Here is a 22,375-nt window from a genome sequence, read left to right as displayed (position 1 = left end):
TGTGGTTGCCTGGGTCTCTGGCAGGAACAGAAAGGAAAATCACCCCCCACACAGGTAAAACCTTTGCTTGTGCAGCCCTAAAGGTAAGTCAATGCAGCACAAGTACTGCAAAGAGAAAGTGGGGTGTGCGACCTGGGAAGCACACTGCAGGGGAGACCAGTGGCCTGCAGGGACACAGTTTATTGCTGTACATCAAATACAGGCAAAAAATAAAGAAACAAGCTCCTGGGCAGGGATGGGGCTTGTGTTTTATTAACAGCAGTGGCTGTGGGAGCTGTGTTGAACAGGGAGTACAACGAGGAGAAGCAGTCAAGGGACTTTTGGGGGCTTGAAGCCCCTGAAGCCTTACATTCAGGAAATCACTTTGGTCATCTGACACGAGAACGTTGCTTTTTCAAGTTGAAGTGTTAAGTTTCAGGAGAGCAGGCTCAGCTTCATGGGCCAGGATGAGCTGCTTGGTCTGCAGCTGTGCCCTGACCTGATGGCACCTGGGGGGGTCACCCTGTGTCTCAGCAGCTGGAAACAATTCACACAGAAGGAAGCTCTGACACTCACAAGCCTGGGTCTGGTTACTGAGTGTCCTAACAGACCTGACTGGTGCAGTTAAACCCTGGGTGACCTGTGTTTGCTTAGAGGAGAGACTTTCTGCCATGAAGGGAGGAGGCTTTGGCTGTAATTATCACTTCAGAGGTACACAGTGTATCCCAAATTAAGTCCACTGTGTGATTCTATTTTCTAGCTGAACATTTGACTCAGTAATCACTGGCACCTGAACAGAAGCAGAGGGAGGGGATGAGGCTGCCTGGAGTTTGCCACTGCTAGCAAAGGTGAATGTTAATTTAGAATCACCCTGTACCTCAGAGTAACCCCCTAAAAGTGGCCAAAGATCTGTGTGTAACCCCCAGTCCAGCAGCTCTCTTCACTGCCACTGTCCTGGCAGCAGACCAGTGTGGAAACCTCCTGAGAAGGAGCCTCCACACCCTCCCTGGGCAGCCTGGGCCAGGGCTCCCTCACCTCAGCACCAAAGGAGCTTCTCCTTGTGTTCCAGGGGAACTGTTTGTGTTCCAGTTTCTGTCCATCAGCCCTTGTCCTGTCACTGGGCACCACAGAAAGAAGTGTCACCCCATCCTCCTGACACCCACCCTCTGGGTACTTGGAAGTGGTGATGGGATCCCCCCTCAGCCTTCTCTCCTCCAGGCTGAACAGTCCCACAGCCTTTCCTCATCAGAAAGATGTTCCTTTTCCACCACAAAACCATCTGTCCCTGCCTTGTTTCACCATTCTCTGCCTGCTCTTACCTCTTCTGAGATGGTTGTGTGGGCCAGCTGGGAGGGGATGCAGTGGGCAGCACCTGAGACAAGCTGAGCTCCTTGAGCTTTTCCTGCAGGAGCCTCAACAACTTCACCTCCCCCGAGCAATGGGAGTTACAGCCCCTCTGACACAGCAGCCCTTTCCCCTGCACTTCCCTGTGTGCCACACAAGCAGCAGGGGCAGCCATCCCAGGCTCAGCCCTCCTGGAGATGGGGTTTTCCACATATCCCAGCTCTACCATGGCTGGAAGCAGAGCAGAGCTGAGGCACAGCACTGGCAGAAGGATGGACACAACGAGCAATGGATAGAAAAACATTCACTTGGTGCCTTCTTTTTCCTTTGGATAAAATCCTCCTGTAAATCCATGGTGAGGACACACTGTTGCAAGCTCAGGACGCCAGAGAGCAGCTCAGGGAAAGGTGAGTGTTCTTTGAAGGACTTTTTTTTTCCCCTCTGGAAATCCCAACAATAGCCAGCAGAGCTGATCTAGGGCAGCTGCACCTCCCAGTCCTGCTGTGATTACACACCTCCATGGTTCCCTGGAGCATGAGTCCAGCTGGCAGAGCCATCGCTGTGCCTAGAGCCCACCCAGCTGCTCAGGGCTCTGATTCCCATTCAGTGTAGGGCTAGACAACGACTTCCTGGAACTGGACCTGAGGAAAGAGGCAGAGGGGTGAGAGATCAGGCAAGCAGAGGTGAGAGATCAGGCAAGCAGAGGTGACAGGCAGGCAAGCAGCCTGTTTCAGTTTCAGGAAGCAACGTGGGCAAGAAGTTGCCACCCAGGCCTATGACACCTTACCACCCTCTGTACAGCTAAAGCCTGAGTTCTCAGGCTTGTGAAGCTCCAGAATTCTTGGAGCTGCCTCAATTCCATCCTCAGTCATTACAGACCAATAGCATGAGGCTGTTTCTAGTCCAGCCATGAGACAGCAGCTTCCTTTGCTCCCCAGCTAACTGCAGCAAGGAATTATGGCAGGAGGGAGTAACTTTAGCTAAACTCACTTGGAGGAGTATAATTTCCTGGATCTGGCCTTTGTTTACCATTAATATTCACTGTGTTCCCCTATCTGCTCCTGTATCTGTTAGTCATCACAATAAAGCCATTCCATTCACACACCACAGCCCACCCCACTTACTTTACTTCCTCGTACTTTTTGCCTCGATAAAAGTTACTCTTTTTAATCAGATACAGCAGCACCAGGTCACAAAAGAAAGCTCCCTGCAAAGAAAAAAGAACCTGTGTTTTGTCTTTAGAAGAGGAAATGTTGTGGTCTACTTAAAAATGAGCATTAATTAACAAAGATTAACTTGTTTTCCTTCACACTTCACGGAATCTTCGGGGTATTTATACCAGAGGGTACATTAACAAATGCCTTAAGACAGGACTGAGCAGTAGCAAAAAGCTCTGCTGGAAAAGACAGAAACCAACTATCTCATTTTCTCCTTCTCCCAGCTAAATGAGGGGGGTCTGAGCCCCAAGATGTTACTTTTAAGAAGACACCAGTCACTTACCGCTCCCATGAGAGCGAGCCCCGAGCCGATATTGATAATGGTGGGAATGATGTTAAATTTCCCTGCCTGCAAGACAAAAAGGTCATGAAGCAGCTGCTGAAAGGACACAAGAAACAAAAAGTCAGGGGCATTGCACAGGGGCAACTACTCCTGCCTGTGGGTGTGATTCATTAGCAACAGGGACACACACCCAGAGCTTTGCAGTGAACACTTGGAGGCTGAAGGTCCGTGTGTGTCTCAGCCCTGACTGTCCCTGGCTGCATTTCTGAGCTTGTGTCATCCCTGGGTTAGGCTGCTTTATTTTTTCTGCAGCACATACACATGGAGAACAAGTCTCTGGGGCATATTTACCTGTCAGACTTTACATGAGGCTGGTTTTAGGCAGAAGAGATACAGATTTACTGCGGGGCAGCTCCGGTAGGGTTAGTTCCACATGAAGGGATGGCAAGAGCCCTTTCCAACAAACCAGAGAGGCTTTTCTCATCCCAGAGTTGCCTTGCCACTGAGAAATGTTCCTCACCTTTTCCTCCCCACCTCCAGGCTCTGAAACACTCTGCCCTGGGAGCTCACCTTGCCGTTCACCATCACGTCGAAGCGGATCCCATACGCCTTGATGAGCGTCCGGTAGTCGACGCCCTCAGCATCCCGGTAGTATTTGGCAAACCTGGAATACAACAGTGCTCATTTAACTCCATCCCCTGTGTCCCCAGCACAAGAACCCATCTGTATTTCTCCCATCTCTTCCAAAAGATCTATTCCCCCATCCAAACCAGCTTTATCTTCCCCAGAGCACAGCTCCCTGCCTCTCCTCCCCTGCGTAGCAGTGTGCTTGGCTGGGGCAGGGCCTGGCACACCCTGGTACCATTTCCCTGCCAATCTCCAGTGCCTGTGAGTGAAAGCAGCTCAGCCCAGCTGTGCTACTGCCTTGTGTTCTCTTTGCTCACCTGAAGTTGTACCCAGAAGAGATGGACTTTTCTGTAAACTTGTTATCCAGTCGGCTAAAAGAATATTGAGGGTTACATTCAGATGGGGCTTTGTCAAGATCACAGTTCCACTCAATCTGAATTCCTATCACACCACCCTTAACAAAAGAGAGAGACAGTGTGAGTTTTTGAAGCTCTGTTCAATTAATATGTCTTCAAACATGTCATATCCTTGGGAGGTGTTCCCCAGGGACAAGAGCAGCTGCACTTCTGGCCACAGACATGAGCACAGACACTCTGCTGAGTTTGTGCTTCTGCTGCTAATCACACTGCACCCTCCCTAAGCTTTCCTTATGCTGGTATCCTAGGAGGAGGGCTCTCATCCTAGGACACTGATTTCATTAAGTGGTTTTAACATAGTTCTGTGAAGAGGCCCTTTCATGCAGGGATGAAGTTCATGAGTGCAGGAGCCAGCACAAAGCCTGTACTCTCCTCACCCTGTGCTTCCTGAGATGCCTCAGATTGGCCCCATCCCCTCCCCTCTGCTTCACACTCTGGTCACAGCCCGTTTGGTGCTGCAGCCCCAGGGCTCCATGCACAGGGTTTGCACAGGGAAAGCCTCCTGAGGTGTTCTCTGAGCAGAGGAGCCCCACTGACCTTCCAGTTCTGGGTTTAAACTGGTAGTGTAGTATTATTGAAACAAAAGCAGAGACAGAAGTCTTTCTGGCAGAGCAGCACTTTGGGGAGCCCTGAGTAACAGATAACTGACCCAACCAGAAGACCCCCATTGTCCTCCCCACCATCCCCTGGGGACAGGATAAGCAGCTGTGATTTGAAGAGCCAGCACCTCTCCCCTGCACCCTGACCAGGAGGCAGTTCCCTGGGCAGTGGCCAGTGGCTCTCCTCATGGCCACCTCAGCCAGGGGGCAACCAGCTGGGAAGCCCCAGGAGCCCCAGGGCCCCTCCTACCTCCAAGGCCATCTCCTGGAAGTCGCTCCCAGCCCAGCGGGCGATGCTGCCCAGGAGGAAGATGGGGCAGTAGGGATGTTCCCTGCTGTAGCGGCAGCTCTTCAGATACGACTCGTTTTTGGTTGCCAGCACATTTGTCCTGTGTGGAGGGAAGAGGGAAATCCACCTTGTCTGTCTCTTTGCTTGCCTGCACAGCCTACACCACCAAGACTGCAGAGGCAAGAGGTTTCTCCAATAGAAATGGCAGCTTGGCCACCAGCCCTGTCGCCCCACGAGCGTCTCTGTCACTGGCATAGGGAACGAAGCCTGCTCACACAGAAATGCCCTCCAGGCCAGACAGGGCCTGAGCCATCTGAATCTGGGCTCAAGAAAGGCCTCATGTGGAGCAAGTTACCCAAATGCTCCAGGGCCAGCTGGTTTACTCAGGGAGAAAAGAAATCAAGATGCAGAAATGTCTGTCAGCCTGGGAGCAGAGCAAGAGCAGACTCCTTTCTACACTTGAGTTTGCTCATGTTGTAGCAGCAAATGCAAACAAGTGGGTTTAAGTTTGCAGCTTCCCAGCCTTGTCCAGACACCATTTTTATGGAAGAGGAGGAATGTCTGGGAGGAGAAGCAGCTCTGCCCTATGCACTGCCTGCTGAACAGAGCCCTCTGCTGAGGGACAGCCTTACCCCAGTCACTCCCTGAGAAGCTCCAGGCCCTTATCATCTCCTTGTTTCCACACAGCATGAAGCCAAGAGAGAACATCCACCTCCTCACCTCAGTCCTCAGGACAGTGGAGCAAACTGAGGTTTGCTGAGGTTCTGTGCTGGAGAGGACAGAGATCTCAGCACCTGCACTTACTTGGAGAACTGAAACTTGGGGAAGCGGATGGAGTTCTTGATGTAAACAGTGAAGTTTTCTGCACTGGCCAGAAGTGGTTTCCTGGAAGAGAGGGGTTTCTTATCTGTTTTAACATTTAAGTTCTGCCCACATGCTAAAACTTGAACTGCCATTTTAGAAGCAGGTAGGCTTCATCCCATGGTGCTAAGCCAGCCATGCCACTTTCCCCACAGTGCCAGCCAGGAGTTGGTGAGGAGCGTGCAGGGGAAGCACTGAGAGCTGGGAACAGCCCTGAGACAGCCAGTGAGCCAAGCAGGGGGAAGCAGGGACAAGTCCTGCCAGGGCACTATGCAGAGCTCCCTCCAGCACTGGCATAGCCACCATTCAAGCAGGCACCCAGAGAGAACCCAGAAACCACCCTGAACGACACACAAGCTGAGCAACAGCACAGGATGGGCACGTACTTGGGCTTGGCTCTCTTCTCCACTGGGCACCAGGCCAATACCTCACAAGTCCCTCTGGAACTGTCCCTGTCTTTCAAACAACGGCCAGTCCTAACCCCTGCAGCAGAAACATCACAGAAAAGGTCACAGAGAGCAGCTGCCTCCTCTCTTTGCCTACAGGGCACACAAAAATCAGATGCTTTTCACTGCCACCCTAAGCCCTCCTCCCTGCTGTGAAAGAGCCTCTCAGCTGCAACAACCACTCTCTTGTTGCCTCTCTGAGCAGCCTGGGGTGCTCTGACCCAGCCCCAACAGAGCTGGGAGCAAGGCATCCATCCTAACAAAAGCTGACCAAGGAAAGAAAGTCCTTGGCACTCTCAGTAATCAGAGATCGGGGCTGTAAGCAGGCTGGTGCCTCTGAAGGAACCTGCCTGTACCAGGAGGAGCCCGTGGGGAGGGTCCCTGCCCTTACCATTGCCAGCCACCACCGCCTGCCCCGGCGGGCAGTCCCCGTCCTCCCAGCACAGGGCGTCAGGGATGCTCACGCTCTGCAAAGGGGAGAAGGACAGGAGTGAGACCTGGGACAGGACACAAGGCTCAGAGGGGTCAGAAAGGGCTGCAGGTGGGGGGTGAATCCTCTGCAGGATGGTGCAGCTCAAGTGGCAGCTGCAGGGCACGTGCTCGACAGCATCACAGCACCAGCCACCACGTCCTGCTTTTGGGCTCTGCTCAGTCTGGAGAGGGACAGGCTGTGGAAAAACCCAGCCACCACCTACCACTCACCAAACCGAGCAGGAGGCCACAGTACTTCACCTTTGATTGACATTACAAGCTCTCTGAGCTCAAAATCACAGCTAATGCAGCCACTAGAGGCCAGCTGTGTGCTGACCAAGCCAGCCGTGCTCCGGGCCTGGGCTGCCCTCTGCTTGGCACGTGGAAAATCGCCTCTGCTATGTGGACACAACATTGCCTGGATGGGCAGTGCCCTCCTCCCCCAGGCTCCAGCCCGTTCTGAACCACATCTCCACACATGACATTTCAACATGACACAGAAAAGCCTCGTGCCTCTGGCTCATAAGGCACTAAACACCCTCCCATGTCCTGAAGGTAACAGGAGTCTCAATGTTCCGCTGTCCCCAGGATGAAAATCTCCTCTGCCCATAATGGGGCTGAGTCACTTCAGAGCTGGCTTCCTATGGCCTTCTCTGACCCTGAGCAATCACTGCTCTGGACTCATCTCCAGCTGGGCAGATGGCCAACACCTTCAACTGAAGTCAGGAAGGCTCTGCATCATCAGTGCCTCTGGAGATCAAACCTGGACCCCCCTCCAGATTAGCAGTAACCCATCTGCTTTCCCCAGCTGATATCACACTAGAGAGAAAAAAAGCGTTGGCCTTCCGTCCTTCCCGTGTTTGCTGCTCCCCAGGTGTCCTCTGTCAGGTCTTACCCCTGGTTTTGTAGGGGTCTGGGGGCCAAGGGGCTCAGTTCTTCCTACCTCAGGACACGTGGCTTGCCTCTGGTTTGGAGTCACGATCAGATTTGTCATGACAAAGAAGACATTTTCACCCTAGGACAAACAAAGTAAGGCAGGGAGTTAGAAAACCTCTTTCACTCTTGAAGTACCCATCAGGAGGCTGCAGAACACTCCTCTCCCTCTCTCTCTTTCCAGGCTGAGATACAACAGCGGCTGTTTGTTTGGATGGGGTCAGTGGGTCTCTGTGGCTTAAGGGTTCTGCTCCAGAGGCTGTGTCTGTTTGGTGAGCAGGGCTGCTGAGCCTGGCTGCCTGCTCAGGGGGGCTTGTCCTCCCTTTCTGGAAGGACATGCTGCCAGCTCAGGATCCCAGTGTGTTCCCAGCAGGGTCAGCTGTGCTGTCAGAAGCCTGAGCTCAGGGAGCAGGGCATGGCAGGGGAGCAGACTTGGTGCAACACAGTGGACATGTGAGAGAACAACACAGAGCACATCCTGCAGGGCTGTAAGAGAGAGAACACACACTCCTCTGTCGAGCCATGGGGATGACTGACTGTCTGAGACATGCAAGGAGAGCCTTCACTGCATTTCCATCCCTCAAACCCTTCTTTCTGGCAGTGTTGTGTTTCCTCTGTATCTACACAAAGCCACAATAAACATGTCTGGCTCCTGCTCTGAAGCCTTCCTTTCCTTGCACACTTACAGCTTCTATTTGGTCCTTTCCCCCCACTCAGCAAAAAAGTTGAGGTAGTCAATTTCTCCCCTTAATGGTTTCCCCAACCAACCAGCAAAGGAAAACACAGCTAAAAACGAGCCTGAAGCCAGTTGTAGAGTCAGCAGGAAGGAAGAGAGAGAGCAGCTTACCGTGGGTGGAGGCTGGAGGTGCAATGAATGCTGAAATAAACCCAGAGCTTCTGCCTTTTCTGCTCCATAGTGTGAGCACATGGGAAAGGGAGGAGGGTCAGTAACAGCACCAGGCAGCAGCTACAGAAAGAGGGGTTGTCCCCTGACAGCCCCCAGCACTGGAAGCCTGAGCCCAGCCATGCTGAGGGGGCACATGGGACCACTGGAGCCAGCCCATGGTCCTGTGTGAGGCTGCACAGTCCCAAGCACCTCAGACAAAAATGCTCACCCACAAGAGGAACTGGAGCAAGCCTTGCCATGTGGAACACTGGTTGTGTGGGTGGTGAAATACCTGATGAGGAGCAAACTCTGGACCCCTGACCCCACAAGGCTGCTCTGAACTGGGACAGGGAACAAGATGTTTCTGCAAACTTGTCAGAGAACAAGCCCCAGAAGGTAGGGAGGGAAGGATTCACCAGGTGAAACCCTCCTCCACATTAAGCTTAACCCCAAAGTGCCACTGGCTCACCCTGTCTGAGGGCATTCTGAGCCTTGAGAGTGAATTTCAGCACACTGAGTGTCTGCTGTTTACTCCACAGCCTCTCAGAATACCTCTTCTAACACACTAAAGATCAGAGATCTCAGGTTTCCCTCCATGAGAGCAGAGCTCAGTGCTCTCACACTCTCCTGGCTCACTCTCCTTCCCTCCTGCATGGATTTACCCCACATCCCACCAGTGCCCTGAGACACAGATATGTCTGACCTCAGCACAAGGGATGTGTTGGTTGGCAGCTGCACTGATGGGCTCAGGAGAGCTGCCCAATGCTTTGTGGAGGAGATGGGGTTTCTCTCAGCCCTCCTGCTCCTCCTAAATACAAACCAGCCCACTAAGCCCCAGCAGGACAGCCCAGGACTCCTCCTCCAAAGAGAAATGAGCAAATCACTTAATGCACTGATAGGAGGCATTGAGATACTGCTAAAAACCCACACAGGACACATCCCACAGCTGACCTGAGATGTTCAGCAGACACAGCTATGGGGCAGGAAAGTTCATCAAAGATCTACATTTACACTCACAAGTTGCTGAGTTTCACTGTGAGCCCAGGGTTTAACATCACTGTGGTTGATGGAGGCTGATGTATGCCAGGGCAGACTGCAGCAATGCTGCACTGAACATTGTAGCCTGGTTGCACAGTCGTGTTTAGCTTCACAATGCCCCATCCCAGACACCTGTGTGCAGAGCACAGCAGCCCAGAGGCAGAGCTGGCCCCATTTACTCAGCACAGCATGCTGTGAGGCCTCCCAATCAACACCCAGCAACAGCAGCACTGAGACCATTCACAGGAGAAACATCTGACAAGTTGAAACATCTGGTCAGCATCACCGTGTAATTCCTGGGTGTGCACACCAGCCACCTGCCAAGTGTCCCAGGGCTTCCACACAGCCTGGACTGAGGCCCCACAGCACAGGTTGGGCTGACACTGAGGGTTTGCATGGAGCTGCAGATCCACAGCTCTGCAAAGCCATGGGCTGCAGCACAAGGAAGGTGAAGTTTTATTCTTATGTACAGACATTGTTCTATTCATAGCTTTCTGTCTCCTGTCAGCTCAGGACCCTGGTTTTCCCCTCACACCTTTCCATGCACACAGTGGACACCAGCAGGGAAAGCACAAAGAGCCCCTGGCAAGCACAGCTGGGCCATTTCCAGCCTGGTGTTGGGCCACATCTGCTGCCATCTTTTCCCCTTAAGCACCAGCTAAGCATCTCACTTCATCCAGGCCAAGGAAGCAGCAAGGCAGGTTTAGCCAGATAGATTCCAAGCCTGATCACTCCAATTGCACCACATTTTCTGCCCATCTCCCACCTGCTCTGGGCTGCCTTGTGCATGCCTGCTCTAGCCCAGGAACACAGACAAGTACTTTGCTGAGTTGAACAGTTCCACTGAAGTCCACAGGACTTCTGCCTGCAAGGTTCAGCTTGCCAAGTATCACAGACCTTTGTGAGAGAGACAGGGCTGCTTTGATATTTGCTGGAGAGACCTAAGAGAAGGCACAGCATTGCTTTCTATTCACAGGAAAGCCCTGGTGCATCACTTCAGCCTTTGCACCACAGACCACACTGGGAGATGTCTCTTTAGCCAAACAGCAGATCACAGCAGAGGGGTGATGCCCACCTGGGGAGGGATGACGTAGTCTGCAACATCCCACAGCCTCTCTCCCAGCTCTGAGGTGTTGGTGAAGGCCACCCCTTTCAGCTTAGTGATGACAGAGCTCTGGAGGGATGTGTCTGTGTCCTGATAGCCTTTCTTGACAACAAACACCCATCTGTGAAGACACAGCAGGCAACAGCATTAGCAAACAGGCTCAGGGAACAAGTTAACCAGAGAAGATTTACACTGAAGCCAAACACTGCTCATGGGCAAATCAAAACATGCCAATGACACCAAACCCCTGCAGCTAATGCTGCACTTTGAGAATAAACTTTTGACACAAGCTGTGGAGGAAAGGTCAGGACCAAGACCCCACTTACAGGGAAAGGTGTAATGACCATGGGGTAAAAAAGCAAACCTCCTGCCTCCCTGTGCTGGGCTACACTCAGCAGCCTTGATGGAAAGAGGGGAAAGCAAGATGGAAAATAACACAAACTGTTGGAAGTTGCAGTGAAGAGTGTGGTTGGTTTAGCAAATCCATGGCTGGCTCCCACTTTAGCAGCCAGGCACCAGCCCAGCCACAGCCCATGGCTGAGGGGGTGCAGTTCTGAACTGTTTGTCCCTAACAGCAACCTGCAGAGAACCCTCTCAGTGGAGTGCAGGATCTTCTGTACCCCAGCATGATGGTAACAACCTGAGTGCACCCAGGTTCAGGTTTCTGAGAGCACACCTGGACTTGCTGCTGGCTCACCAAGCACTCCAGGGAAGGGTGTTGCTTACTTCTTGCCACTGGAAGCAGCAAGAGCTCCTTATCATAGGGTGAACCTCTCTGAGTGCAATGAAATGCCTCCAGCTTCTCCACAGCAGTGTCAAAATCACCTGGCAAGACAACAAAATCACCCAGACCCTTGAAGAAGCTCAGGCTGCCAGGGCAGGTTTTGGGAGAGGGACACAGGCTGTTTGCTGGCACAGCTCCCCTTTGCAGAGCAGCACTGCCTGTGGGAAGGGAAAGCAGCAACCTCAGGATGAGCAGCACTGCCAAATGCTGCCCTTCACCTGCTGCTTATGATAAACCTGAATAATCCCATTGCCCACCCCTGCAAAGTTTCCTCCTTTCCTGTTTTGCCTCAGAACAACGTTTTTCTCTCATGATCATGACTCCTGAGGCAGCCTCTGAGCAGGTCCAGGTACATCATCACCATCAGAGGTGAGACTAACACTGACCACCTCTGTCATACCCAGTCAGGAAGCAGCCACTGCAGTCACCTCAGTGATGGTGGCAAAGGTTTGTGGAAGGCAAAAGCTGCCCAGGGGAGAAATAAAGCCTGTGTGGCCCAGAAAGTCCTCCAGCACTCACAGTCACTGGTTGTGCTGTATCCCTCTTGGATGGAGGATGTGTCCTCAGCAACGTTATCTGCAGGATTCCTCCTGTAGCAGCTAATACATGCCAGACTGCTGAGACTTGGTCTGTGCCCTGCTAACGAAAGCAGGCTCTGGAACTGTACACCTGGCTATAAATAAACCCAGCACGTAAAAATGACTCTGCTATATTTAATCAGGGAAAACACGAGCTACAAGAAAGGTGAAGCATGGCCAGGGAGGGTAAGGACCTACCAATCACACTCTGCAAAGCTTCAGAAACTCAGGAAGCAACGGCACAGCCACCACATGGGCTGGATGATGCCAAGTCTGACTGCAAGGAGTATTGCTGTGTCTGTTGTATGTCAGGGTGACCAGCTTCTTGCAGAATTGGGCCTTTTCTGAGAGGCCCATATTCTTTTCCCTAGCTACCTCCATGCCAGCTCACCCTGCTCTGACACAAATGCAGGGCACACAGCTCTTATGCTGCCCCAGCCTCCACAACCCTGGCTGCTGCACCCCCCTCCAGCAAACTGCCACCTTGTGCCTGGTTCCCTCTCATTTAGACTTGAGCATGTCACACAGCCATGCAGCCAACCCAGGTTTGTCCCAAGGCTCAGCAACCGTGTGTGTAACTGCTATTGTTTGTAAGGAGTCAGGTGTCAGGGTCTGGCACCGCTCCCACGGAACCCAGAGGCAAAGGAGTAAATCGTGCAGTGCAGAGCCATAGTGCTGCTCCATCTATTTTTAACCCAAGGTTAATGTGGAAGGTAGAGCTGAATCTAGCAACCCCCAGCAGGTGAAAAAAGAAACCCCACCAGCTCTAATCTATTAGACATTACAAAATCCAGCTGTATAAAGAAGCCCAACTCTCTGCCTTAGAAGCCCAAGGCACAGCAGGCTGTCCCTGGAACACAGAGCATCCTGCGTTCACCTTCAGCACAGCCCAGCCAGCGCCCGCGCCCGCAGCGGGAGGAGCTTCTTACCCCACCAGGTAAGCCAGGATGGAGAGCTGCACCACTCGATACAGGATCCCCACCTTCTTGTTCTTTGCAATGACGTATTTCTCCGTTTTATAATCAAAAAGGGACAGGAACAAGCCCTTCCAGGCCACCTGCCCCATGCTCCCGGCGCGCTGCGTGCCGGCGGCTGGCGCGGGCGGTGCTTGCAGCTCGCATTATCCACACGTGCTCTGTATGGAAACCTGACACACCAACCCCTTCAGAGAGAGGCTCATCTCCTCCCTCCCCGCAGCTGCTCGCCAGCAACGGCTCTCAGGTCGGAAACCAGCTGCTGCACTAAAAGCAGATCCTTGCTTTGCTGCTCTGCAGCTAACTCCTCCTGTCTCGGCTCTGCTCCCAAGCTTCGCTCCCTCCCCAAAGGCTTGGAATAAAACATATCGTAGCATGAAGCTGTGTTACAGCATCCAAGGAGATACAGCTACAGCCTCTCACTCCTGGGCATTAAAGCCTTTCTCCAGACCTGACATGATGGCAAAGCACTTGGTTACATGTTTAATTTCTTAAGCATTCACCTGAGCATCGAGACCTCGGTTCCTGAGCAAAGGACCCGCCTGGCTCCTGCCCCCCCAGGCAGTAAACCCTGCCTGGGGTAAGGGGTCAACCACCATCACACCTCACCTGAATGCACAGTGAGTGCTGAGCACACAGTGAATGCACAGTCTGATGAAATACCACAGGGAGAGTTTAACTCTCACTGAGATAACAGTTGTTAGGCAGCAGTGTAAGAGCTGAGTCCCAGTCTAACAGAGGCATTTGCAAAGATACAAACATTGCTGAAATCAAGAAGGGTGAACACTGTCTCCTGGCTAAGGAGGGAACAGAATGAGCTCTGAGGTGGAAAATGAAGCCAGCCAGGATGTTCCAACAGCCTGGGTAAAGGAGACAATGTACCTCACCCAGAGGAGGTCCAGCAGCAAGTTGGGATCCACCCTGGAGCATGCTCTTCTTGAGGGATCCCATGGCTGTGCTCTGACAGGTCTGGATCCCTATGGGGGGAATCTCTGAATGGGAGTCTAACAAAAACCTAATCATCATCACTCAAAGACAAAAACACAGTAGTTTCCCTTAGTCCTCCTCAAGGGACTGAGGCTGGATCTCTTCTGCAAGATATCTCCCTTCTTGAGCCCAATATTCTCAATTTCCCATGGAAAAAACCCATTCTGCTCCTTTCCCATGAGGGCTATTTGCTCCACCTGGAAATTCTCACAGGGAGGACTTCTCCTCCAGTACCAAAACTCAGCCCAGTCACAAGCCCATAAATGCCACGTAAAGGGATTGTGGATTAAACTTGAGACCTCTGCCCTGACACAGTGACATGTGAAACACAGCAAGGTCCCATCTGTGTCTCTATGGTATTGTAGCATACAAACATTTCAAGGTCAGCCTGATAATGTCTTTAAATTGCACCCAAAAAACCCCACATGTTTTCTAGGCAATGGCAGACAGCCCTGGCCAGTACAGAGGTGATTCACTGGTGACTGACCGATAAAAAACTGCTGCTCATTTCAGGCCCTTGTCTTGTTTGCTCCCAGTTCCAAACAACCACCCCCAGGCATCAATTCTCCCAGTGATCTCCACTCTGTCCTTTACTGATCTATCGAGTGCAATAGAAAACATCATCTCCCAGACACATGACAGCTGACTCAGGAGGTGCTGAGACATTTCTCAAGTGCTGGAAATGCTCCTGCAGCAAATGCATCTGCCTTTAGAAACAGGCGCCAGAGCAGCTACTGAAATAGACAGGAGACAAGGAGCAGGGGATGTAAACAGCAGATAAAGCATTTTGGCAAGGAAATAAACAGTGGGAAGGGCAGGGGTCAGCTCTCTCCATTAGTGGTTTTTTCTCATAGCATCATACTTGTATATCAACATCTAAAAACCCCTAAAAACAGAGGAAGAGTTGAGCAGGTTGAAAGAGAAACTTGTTTTGAAACCACAGCTCATGCACCAGGAAACACACTGAAGCCAGTAACAAGCAGCAAAAGCTGCTTTCTGAAATGATGTGTTTGGGTGCAAGAGTAAGGAAAAGTGTGTGCAGCCTGTAGTGAAAAATGCTCTGCTCAGCTTCTCCTTTAACCCTGCTGGGACTCTGCAGTGTAAAGCAGGTGCAGGCTGCCACTTTGTCCTCCTCAGAAGCACTGCTGCACACCCAGCACAGCCAGCCACGGTGCAAAAGGAAATCTCTCAGGGGCTTGTAGAAAAATGGGTGGTTTATTTTTGCCCAGAAAGGGAATCTTTTGAAAGAATCTGTCATTATCCACAGGAGCATCCAAACTCATCTGCAAGAGAGAGCAATGGAAACATGACGAAGTTCCAGAATATATTCCCTCTTTGATTCAACTCATCATTTCCAGGAGAGTCATTTTCAGCCTCTGAATGTTTCAGGTTGCCCTCCAACTCTTGAATCTCCCATACAGTGTGTGAGAGGTCTCATTATCCTTTGCTGGAGTGTTTATCTGCTCCCTTCCTCCAAGCTGAGACATTAAAACGCTTGAGGAACAGGACCAGAGAGGAAATAAAAACACTGCACATCTCATGAAACTAATCCATTGTGTTCTGCTCTGAGAGCTGGCACTGCATCAGAGACCAGCAACTAAATAAAAAGGCAGATAAAGCATTGCTAAGAGCTGGGTGCTGTGGCAGCTGGAACAGCAGTGTTATGCAGTGCTGTGTTGCAATGTTTTCACCCTCAAAGTCAGACAACAAAATCATCATCGAGGAACAAGAGGAGAATGTTAAATGATAGCCTGAAAGCTGAAGAGCTTTAATAAAGCATGTATTCACATTAGTCAGTGAGCTGAAGGTGAAATCTTTCTCTTGAATATACCTGACATCAGGTTTTTTTTTACTTCTTTGCCAGTGTGTATCATTCCTGAACTGAAAAGACATGAACCTGGCGCTGGCTTGAAAGCTCTATCAGAGCCTACCTTGCTGCAAGTGCTGAGGAGACACCTTCATCCCCTTCCCTAACCTTCCTCACATAAACTGCTAGAAAGTCTAGGCTGAGGCCTCTGCCCTTTCCTCCCTGGAATTACCAGCTGGTAACTCTTTCCAGCCATAGACTACTACATCTGCTACTCAGACTTGACCCCCAGAGGAAAAGGTTTCATCAGCAACACTCTCAGCCTGGCACCTGACCTTGTCTCGGCTCCAGGGGCTTCTGTGTTACCACTTGCATGAGGCTGCTGTGTCAGAGCCCTGCTGTACAGATACCCTGGAGTCAGTTTAGCCAAGCTGGCTGAGAGTTGGAGCAACCTCCTTGCAGCAGCACAGCTCCACTGCAGCTCATCCATCCCATTATAAGAAGAGCCAGGAAGTTTCTGTTTAGCTGCAATCCAATTAGCCTCCAAATAAAACTGCCCCAACAGGCTCTCAAGCCCAGCAAAGCACTTCATGGCTCCTATCTGATGCTCTGCTTTTAATAACAGAGAACCACTTATGCCCTTTTCCTGATAAGCTTTCCTGAGCAGCAGACTTCCACTTCACTTTCTCCTAACCACCAGGCCACCACACTCCCACATGAAGCTGTCAGCTTCTGAGCACACTGGGGGAATTATAACCCAAGGGTTCTGAATCTTCCTGGCATATGAGAAAGACATAAGCAGCTGGCCTCACCCCTGATTAAAATAGCATCACAAAATGCATCCTGTCCTCCCCTTCCAGGATACAATTAAAACGTTATCTCAGATACATCAGCTCTTGTCAGTCAGCATCCACCTCCTCACTCCTGCCTCTGGGTCAGATCACCTCCAAAGATAGCCCAGATGAATTGGGCCAAGCTCACCAACCAGAATCTAATAGCCAGACCTGGAGTGATGGAGCTGAGCTAGGAAATGGATGATCAATCATGGATGACCCTTACAGCTCAGAGGCCTCCAGGGCATGAGGAGAGGAAAAGGCATGAGGGACAGAGGAGAAGGCCTCTTCCTCTGCCCATGACACCTGGGCCCCAAACAGCCTGCCAACACCTTCGCCTGTCTGGGGCCAGATGTTTAATGACTCTGAAGAGCCATTTGCAAATGTTCTGTCACTCAGGGAGATGGCATAGCTGCACCAATGCCAGAGGGCACAAAAGTCAGGGCCACACAGCGAGACCACAAATGTTGACAAGGCTTTTGCACAGGGGATTTTATTCAAAATGCAGACTGCAAACAAATTTAGCAGCAGACACAGCAAGGCTTCCATGGAAACAGCACAAACCCCCAGCTGTGGTTTGGATGACTGCAAGTCTTGGCAGTCTTAGCTAATCCCTTAAGTGCCATCCAATTACTGCAAATGTGTTTGGCACCTACTGCAGCAATTGCAAAGAATTAAATGGTGGATGGCACTCCTCGGAAATGACAAGTCACAGAACCCTGTAATGCATTTAAGGAAAAAGCATCTAAAAAGGAAAACAGCATTACCCATTGCAAGAGCTGCCCTCTTTCAGAGTCATAAGGGACAAGAGAAAGGGATCTGAGTAATGAGGGAAAGTTAATTCAGAGAAGAAACAAGAAAAACAGAAAGGAGGAGGGAGAGAATCAAGGCTGAGTGAAAGAGGTGAGTTCAGCCTTGAGAAGACAAAGCTCTCCTTGCAACACCTTATTCTTAGCACAGCTTCTACAACTAACATTCATCCCCTTAAGAAAGCAATCAAAACACTACAAACAGCTTCTTTGTGCCCAGACTTACCAAGTGTGGTCTGATTGTAGAGATCCCCAGGCGCTTCAGAACAGAGCAGGACTTTGGTGTGAAGTGGAGAAGGTCTAGGAGGGAGGATGGGCAGCAAGGGCCTGCTGTATGTGCAGTCCTCAGCCCAGCTATTCTGCTTTCCATGTACTTGATCCCACAGGGACATACAAAGAACAAGCTGGTAACACTTGTGCCAGGGATGGAGAGCAGCCCCAGTGACTGGTTGTGTCACCTGGGAGAAAGTATAGTAAAACCCTCAAGCCACCCTCTGCCAGCAGCTGCAAGACACAGTCAGGCTTCTCTTGCAATAACTGATTTTCAAAGAAGATGCAACTAAAAACACTACAAAAAAACCCAGATGGTTTACACAGGGCTGGTGACAATAAAGGCATTCAGACCAGGCAAAGCACATTTCTTTACAAACAGTGTAGAGCTGTTATGACCCCAAAAAAGCCAACACAGGTGGTTCTTTGGTTCTGAGCTCTAATCTAGGAAGGCTCATTACCTTAACCTCTGGCATTGGGGAGCAAATCTGGAGCTACTCCCTCTGTATGCAGCCCCAAGGAGCTCTACAACCAGCCAGGGAGGAGAGAGAAAGAAATTCAAGCAAGAATGGCTGTAGCCACCGACTGAGTTGGATCCCAGCAGGAGACCTCTGCTCCTCTCTCTCTTGAGAGTCATACACGGGCCCTGTATTACTGAAACAGTATCTTGCTGTGCTAACTTTCACTTTTGTCCCAGGCAGGCAGGCCAGTGTGCTCAGCACCTTTAACTTCTGCCTGTTTGACAGCCAAATTTAGAGCTGGGACACACCCAGGCTTGCACAGCCTGTGGCATGCCCATCCCATGAGGAAGGTGATCCCTGCAATAGCCTTGAAGACATGTATAAACAGAACTATCTGGGTACCAGGCAGGAATTTTACAAGAAAACTTCAGTGAAGGTCACAACCTGTTTAACTTCAGCTTTCCATCAGGCAACATTGGTTAAACCAAAGGAGACAGGAACTGTTTTGCCTTCTGAAGGTCTGAATGAAAAATCTCTGTTTAACCTACTGCAGTGTGTAAACACACCTTAGATCTGTGGGGTGCATGGTTAGCCACACCTGACAGAAATAAAACTACTACATCATTAGGGACAGAGAAAGCCAAAGAGAGGAACAGCACCAAGTGTCTGTACAAGTTCTTCTTTGGAAACAGCAAACACCTGAGATCATTTCATTGCTCAGGAAAGAAAACATGTGGTCCTGGCTCAATCCAGCCCCAGGCCTTGGCTAGGCACCTTCCTCTCCCAAACCTTGTAAACTGCAATTACTGATAACCTGCAGCTGATAAACTGATTTTGCTGCTGATTCACCTTGCTTTCTGTCATACATCCAGCAGGGAGGATGGCAACACTGCAGCTCAGGCTGGGCTCTGCCTTTGGTTCAGGTGTGGTGAACCACGATAACCTGGGGAAGTATCTCCTGGTGTAGGAGGAGTTTGTCTGAACTGGCAATGAGGTCCATGATACAAGTTCTTATTTGTAATCAAATCAGGACTTGAAAAGAATACAAAATGAGAAATAAAACTTGAGGTACAATAAACTAATTGCCACATATCCACACTTCTGATTCCAAGACCCAGAGACATCAAGGGATGTATTTTACTGTATTAAAATGCACAAATCTCTATACATGTACACATACACACATCTGTATATGCAAAATACATGTCTCTCCATTTTCACTGACAGTAAGCAGGATGGGAAGCTTCCCCTAATCCACGTTTACCAATCCATTCTGAAACTACTCAGTCCTCAGATCAATTTAGGAACCACTCAGCATCACAGCAACTAAGACTGCAATCCAACACATAAACCTAACAAGGCTCCAAGATTAACTTTTCCTAGCAAATCTACATTAAAGCAAAATTTCTTATGGACAGTCTAGTTTATCAACAGCAGGCAGCCCCTCTGTGATAAACAGTCTGTTCAAATTAAACAAGTAGGCAATAAAAAAGCTGAGTCCCTGTGGTCAAAACAGCAATTTGGGAGAATCCCAAGATGTGGAGTGCAATAGCTCTAAAATGGAATGAGTTGTTTTCCATCTTAGCCAGACTTTGACTCTGCCAAAGACAGATTCTCCCTTTTTTTCCAAAAAAACAGAGAAAGAATACAGAGCTTTCTGCTTTGGCCAGCTTAGTCTTCAGGAGGTGTCTTCTTGTTCCATCATAGTCTTATATTTTCTTCTGAAAAAGCCACACTAGGAGAAAAAAAACATGACAAGAACTTATTAAGTCTTTGCTTTTTCTTTAAACAACTTAAAATGTCAAGTTTTTCCTTCTCAGGGTTGCAATAAGTGAATGAGTGACTCCTGGCAGAGCTGTAAACCTCAGCACCTACACTGTTCAAAACTCTTCAAAACACCTAGAAACCCTTTGTAACATTCAAATGTTCTGCAAAGTACTTTAAGCAGGACTGGAGAGGTCACACTGCAACGCTAAGGACGGCTCAAAACCTGAGGTTTAGCAACAGGAAGCAGCAGATGTCCTCCAGTGCACATCTGAAAAGAACACTTTTGTTTTCAAATAGCATCTAACAAAACAATTTCTGGCTTGGTGTGTGATACCCACTTTCCAGAGGAGCAGAATAATGAATGCCAGCAAGAGAAGTGCAGCAACACAGCTTCCTATAACAACAGGTAAGGAAACATCCACTTCATCTTTCAGGAAGACAAGAGTAATCTGGAACAGAATGAAGGATAACTTAGCATACACTGAAACCCAGTGATTTTCTTCTTGGTTAGCTTTTAACTGAGAAAGCTGAATATCTTGTGCTAGTGTTCAACCTTTAAACTACACTAGATGCACCATCAACCTGCCCATGCAGGTACTTTGCAATACAAGATGGCATTATTTCATCACAAGCCCAGTCAAGAGAGTTAAATTTACTGAGTCTTCTTTACAAGCCATCACAAGTGACAACCTTTCAGATTAAAAAGAATCATGAATTCACTAGGGAGAGATGGAACATTCATGTTGAAATCCCTGAGGGAACAGGGTCTCCTGTGTTAGCCACAAGTGTCTGATACACAGAATCCAATACAGAACTCTCAAAACTTTTCTGATGTGCACTAACAAATATCCTCCCTTTGCTTTCATCCTATAGTCAAACCCTGATTTCACTAAATTCAGTAACAGAACACATGTTTGCTTCAAAAGGTCCAGAATTTAACTCTGGGAAATTGATCAGTTCTCTAGATTCAGATGGTCAAAACCATCTGAATTTCTTGCTTGTTCCTGCTCTAAGAGAAGGACCAAGCTACCTACACAACACTCTGATACCTCAGTGTTATGGTTCTCTTCATTCAGGCCCAGATATAGTTGTCTGTCAAAGGTGATTTTTCCAGGGACCAGCAGAACAGTTCTGCTTTTTAAGAACTACAATAAAAGAAATAAAAGGAGCAAAATATCAGTTGCTTGTCAGTTTTTTCAGAAAAAAAAAAGGAAGTTGCAACAGCAAACTCTTATTCAGACAGTAAGAACCACCCTGTACAGTGCTGCCACCAAGCTGGGTCTCGTGTATATAACCTCATGTGTAACTCATGAGAAATCATTTAGAGTGCTGAAAGCTTGTGGTACTGCAAGAGTTGTTGCAAAATGAGTAATTTCTGAAGGAAGGGAGAAGTCTGGAGCATCTCTTCAAAGTGTCAAGTGCCTCCTGGGAGACATTGCCATGAGTAAAACAGCTCTCTTGCACTGCAGGGTCAGGAAACAGTATCAACGTGTGGGAGAGCAAAATTTGCAAAGGGATGCAGGAGAAATCCTTACCCTGGACCTCTGGCAGGTCACACATTTTAGCAAACAAGGGCAGTGGAGCATGGTCTTTGGTGTATACCTGGTGCGTGTTGCTTAAAGACAGTTCTGCTTCCACGGTGATGTTGTCTCCGTCGGTTTGGAGGGAGCAGTGCACATACTGATACTGCACATCCTCAACACCCTACAACCACAGCATCATTTTGGTTGGAAAAGACTTTCATGATCGAGTCCAACTACTAACCTAACACTGCCAAGCCCACCACTACACCGTGTACCTCAGCTAGACGCTTGGAAACATCTCCGGGGCTGGGGACTCCCCCACCTCCCTGGGCAGCCTGGGACAGGGGCTGATAACCCACTCAGGGAAAAAGTTCTTCCTATTGTCCAATTTAAACCTCCCCTGGCACAACTTGAGGCCATTTCCTCTTGTCCCGTCACTTGTTACTTGGGAGAAGAGACTGCCCCCCACCTCGCTATGACCTCCTGTCAGTAAGCAAGAAAGTCTCCCCTCAGCCTCCTCTTCTCCAGGCTGAACACTCCCATTCCCTCAGCCCCTCCCCAGCACACTAGTGCTCCAGCCCCTTCCCCAGCTCTGCACAGCTCCTACACCTCAGTGTCTGTCCTGTAGTGAGGGGCCCCGCACTGAACACAGCCCTCGCGCCGCAGCCTCCCCAGGGCCCAGCACAGGGGACAATCCCCGCCCTGCTCCTGCTGCCCCCCAACTGCTGCTCCCAGCCAGGCTGCCCTTGGCCTTCTTGCCCACCCGGGCACGCTGCTGGCTCACGTCCAGCTGCCGTGGCTCTTTTCTGCAGGACGGCTTTCCAGCCCCTCTGCCCCGGCCTGGAGCGTTACATGGCGGTCGTTACAGCCCAAGGGCCCGGCACTCGCCTCTGGGCAACCTGACACCACGCAGCACACGGCTGTAACTCGGGCCAGGCTGTGTCCGCGGCCCCGGGCTCTGTGCCCTCCGCTCACCTGTGGCTCCGCGGCGCCGGGCCAGCCGCGTGGCGCCGGGCCGTGCCTCAGCCCGCAGCGCGTCCGCACCTGCAACGGGACGGGACGGCGCCGTGACCGCGGGACCGCCCTCA

General features: G+C 50.3%; 1 protein-coding gene across 4 annotated transcripts; it reads right to left on the bottom strand.

Moving 5' to 3' along the window:
• Nucleotides 1–220: 220 nt before the first annotated feature.
• On the bottom strand, nucleotides 221–22,369 carry P2RX5 (purinergic receptor P2X 5). Of its 4 annotated transcripts, XM_062012167.1 has the most exons (16): nucleotides 22,263–22,369; nucleotides 21,367–21,468; nucleotides 20,814–20,909; nucleotides 20,103–20,213; nucleotides 18,847–19,732; nucleotides 17,493–17,724; nucleotides 7,428–7,547; nucleotides 6,453–6,528; nucleotides 6,002–6,098; nucleotides 5,559–5,639; nucleotides 4,716–4,854; nucleotides 3,768–3,904; nucleotides 3,394–3,487; nucleotides 2,824–2,889; nucleotides 2,448–2,530; nucleotides 221–1,964 (listed from the first exon to the last, which is right to left on the bottom strand). In XM_062012167.1, the coding sequence occupies exons 6-16, from the start codon at nucleotides 17,634–17,636 to the stop codon at nucleotides 1,889–1,891; spliced, it is 1,113 nt and encodes a 370-aa protein (XP_061868151.1). In that variant the 5' UTR covers nucleotides 17,637–17,724; nucleotides 18,847–19,732; nucleotides 20,103–20,213; nucleotides 20,814–20,909; nucleotides 21,367–21,468; nucleotides 22,263–22,369; the 3' UTR covers nucleotides 221–1,888. The 4 variants fall into 4 exon arrangements, with proteins under 4 accessions (XP_061868151.1, XP_061868150.1, XP_061868153.1 ...); XM_062012166.1 differs by having other exon boundaries at nucleotides 17,493–19,732; XM_062012169.1 differs by having other exon boundaries at nucleotides 7,476–7,547; nucleotides 17,493–19,732.
• Between the last annotated feature and the right edge of the window lie 6 nt (nucleotides 22,370–22,375).

The sequence above is a fragment of the Colius striatus genome, chromosome 20 (genome assembly GCF_028858725.1).
Source record: "Colius striatus isolate bColStr4 chromosome 20, bColStr4.1.hap1, whole genome shotgun sequence".
NCBI classification, from domain to species: domain Eukaryota; kingdom Metazoa; phylum Chordata; class Aves; order Coliiformes; family Coliidae; genus Colius; species Colius striatus.
The sequence above is the reverse complement of the archived record's forward strand: the minus strand, read 5'-3'. Positions and strand labels throughout refer to the sequence as shown.

What these genes read in the sequence shown, in the direction of transcription:
- P2RX5 (XM_062012166.1), bottom strand. Translation starts at nt 17,636, where the DNA reads ATGGAAAGCAGAATAGCTGGGCTGAGGACTGCACATACAGCAGGCCCT. An exon ending in CTACAATCAGACCACACTTG is followed by an intron (nt 7,548 to 17,492) that starts GTAAGTCTGGGC and finishes TGTTTGTCCTAG; the next exon opens with GGTGAAAATGTCTTCTTTGT. An exon ending in GGCTCGCTCTCATGGGAGCG is followed by an intron (nt 2,531 to 2,823) that starts GTAAGTGACTGG and finishes TTTTCTTTGCAG; the next exon opens with GGAGCTTTCTTTTGTGACCT.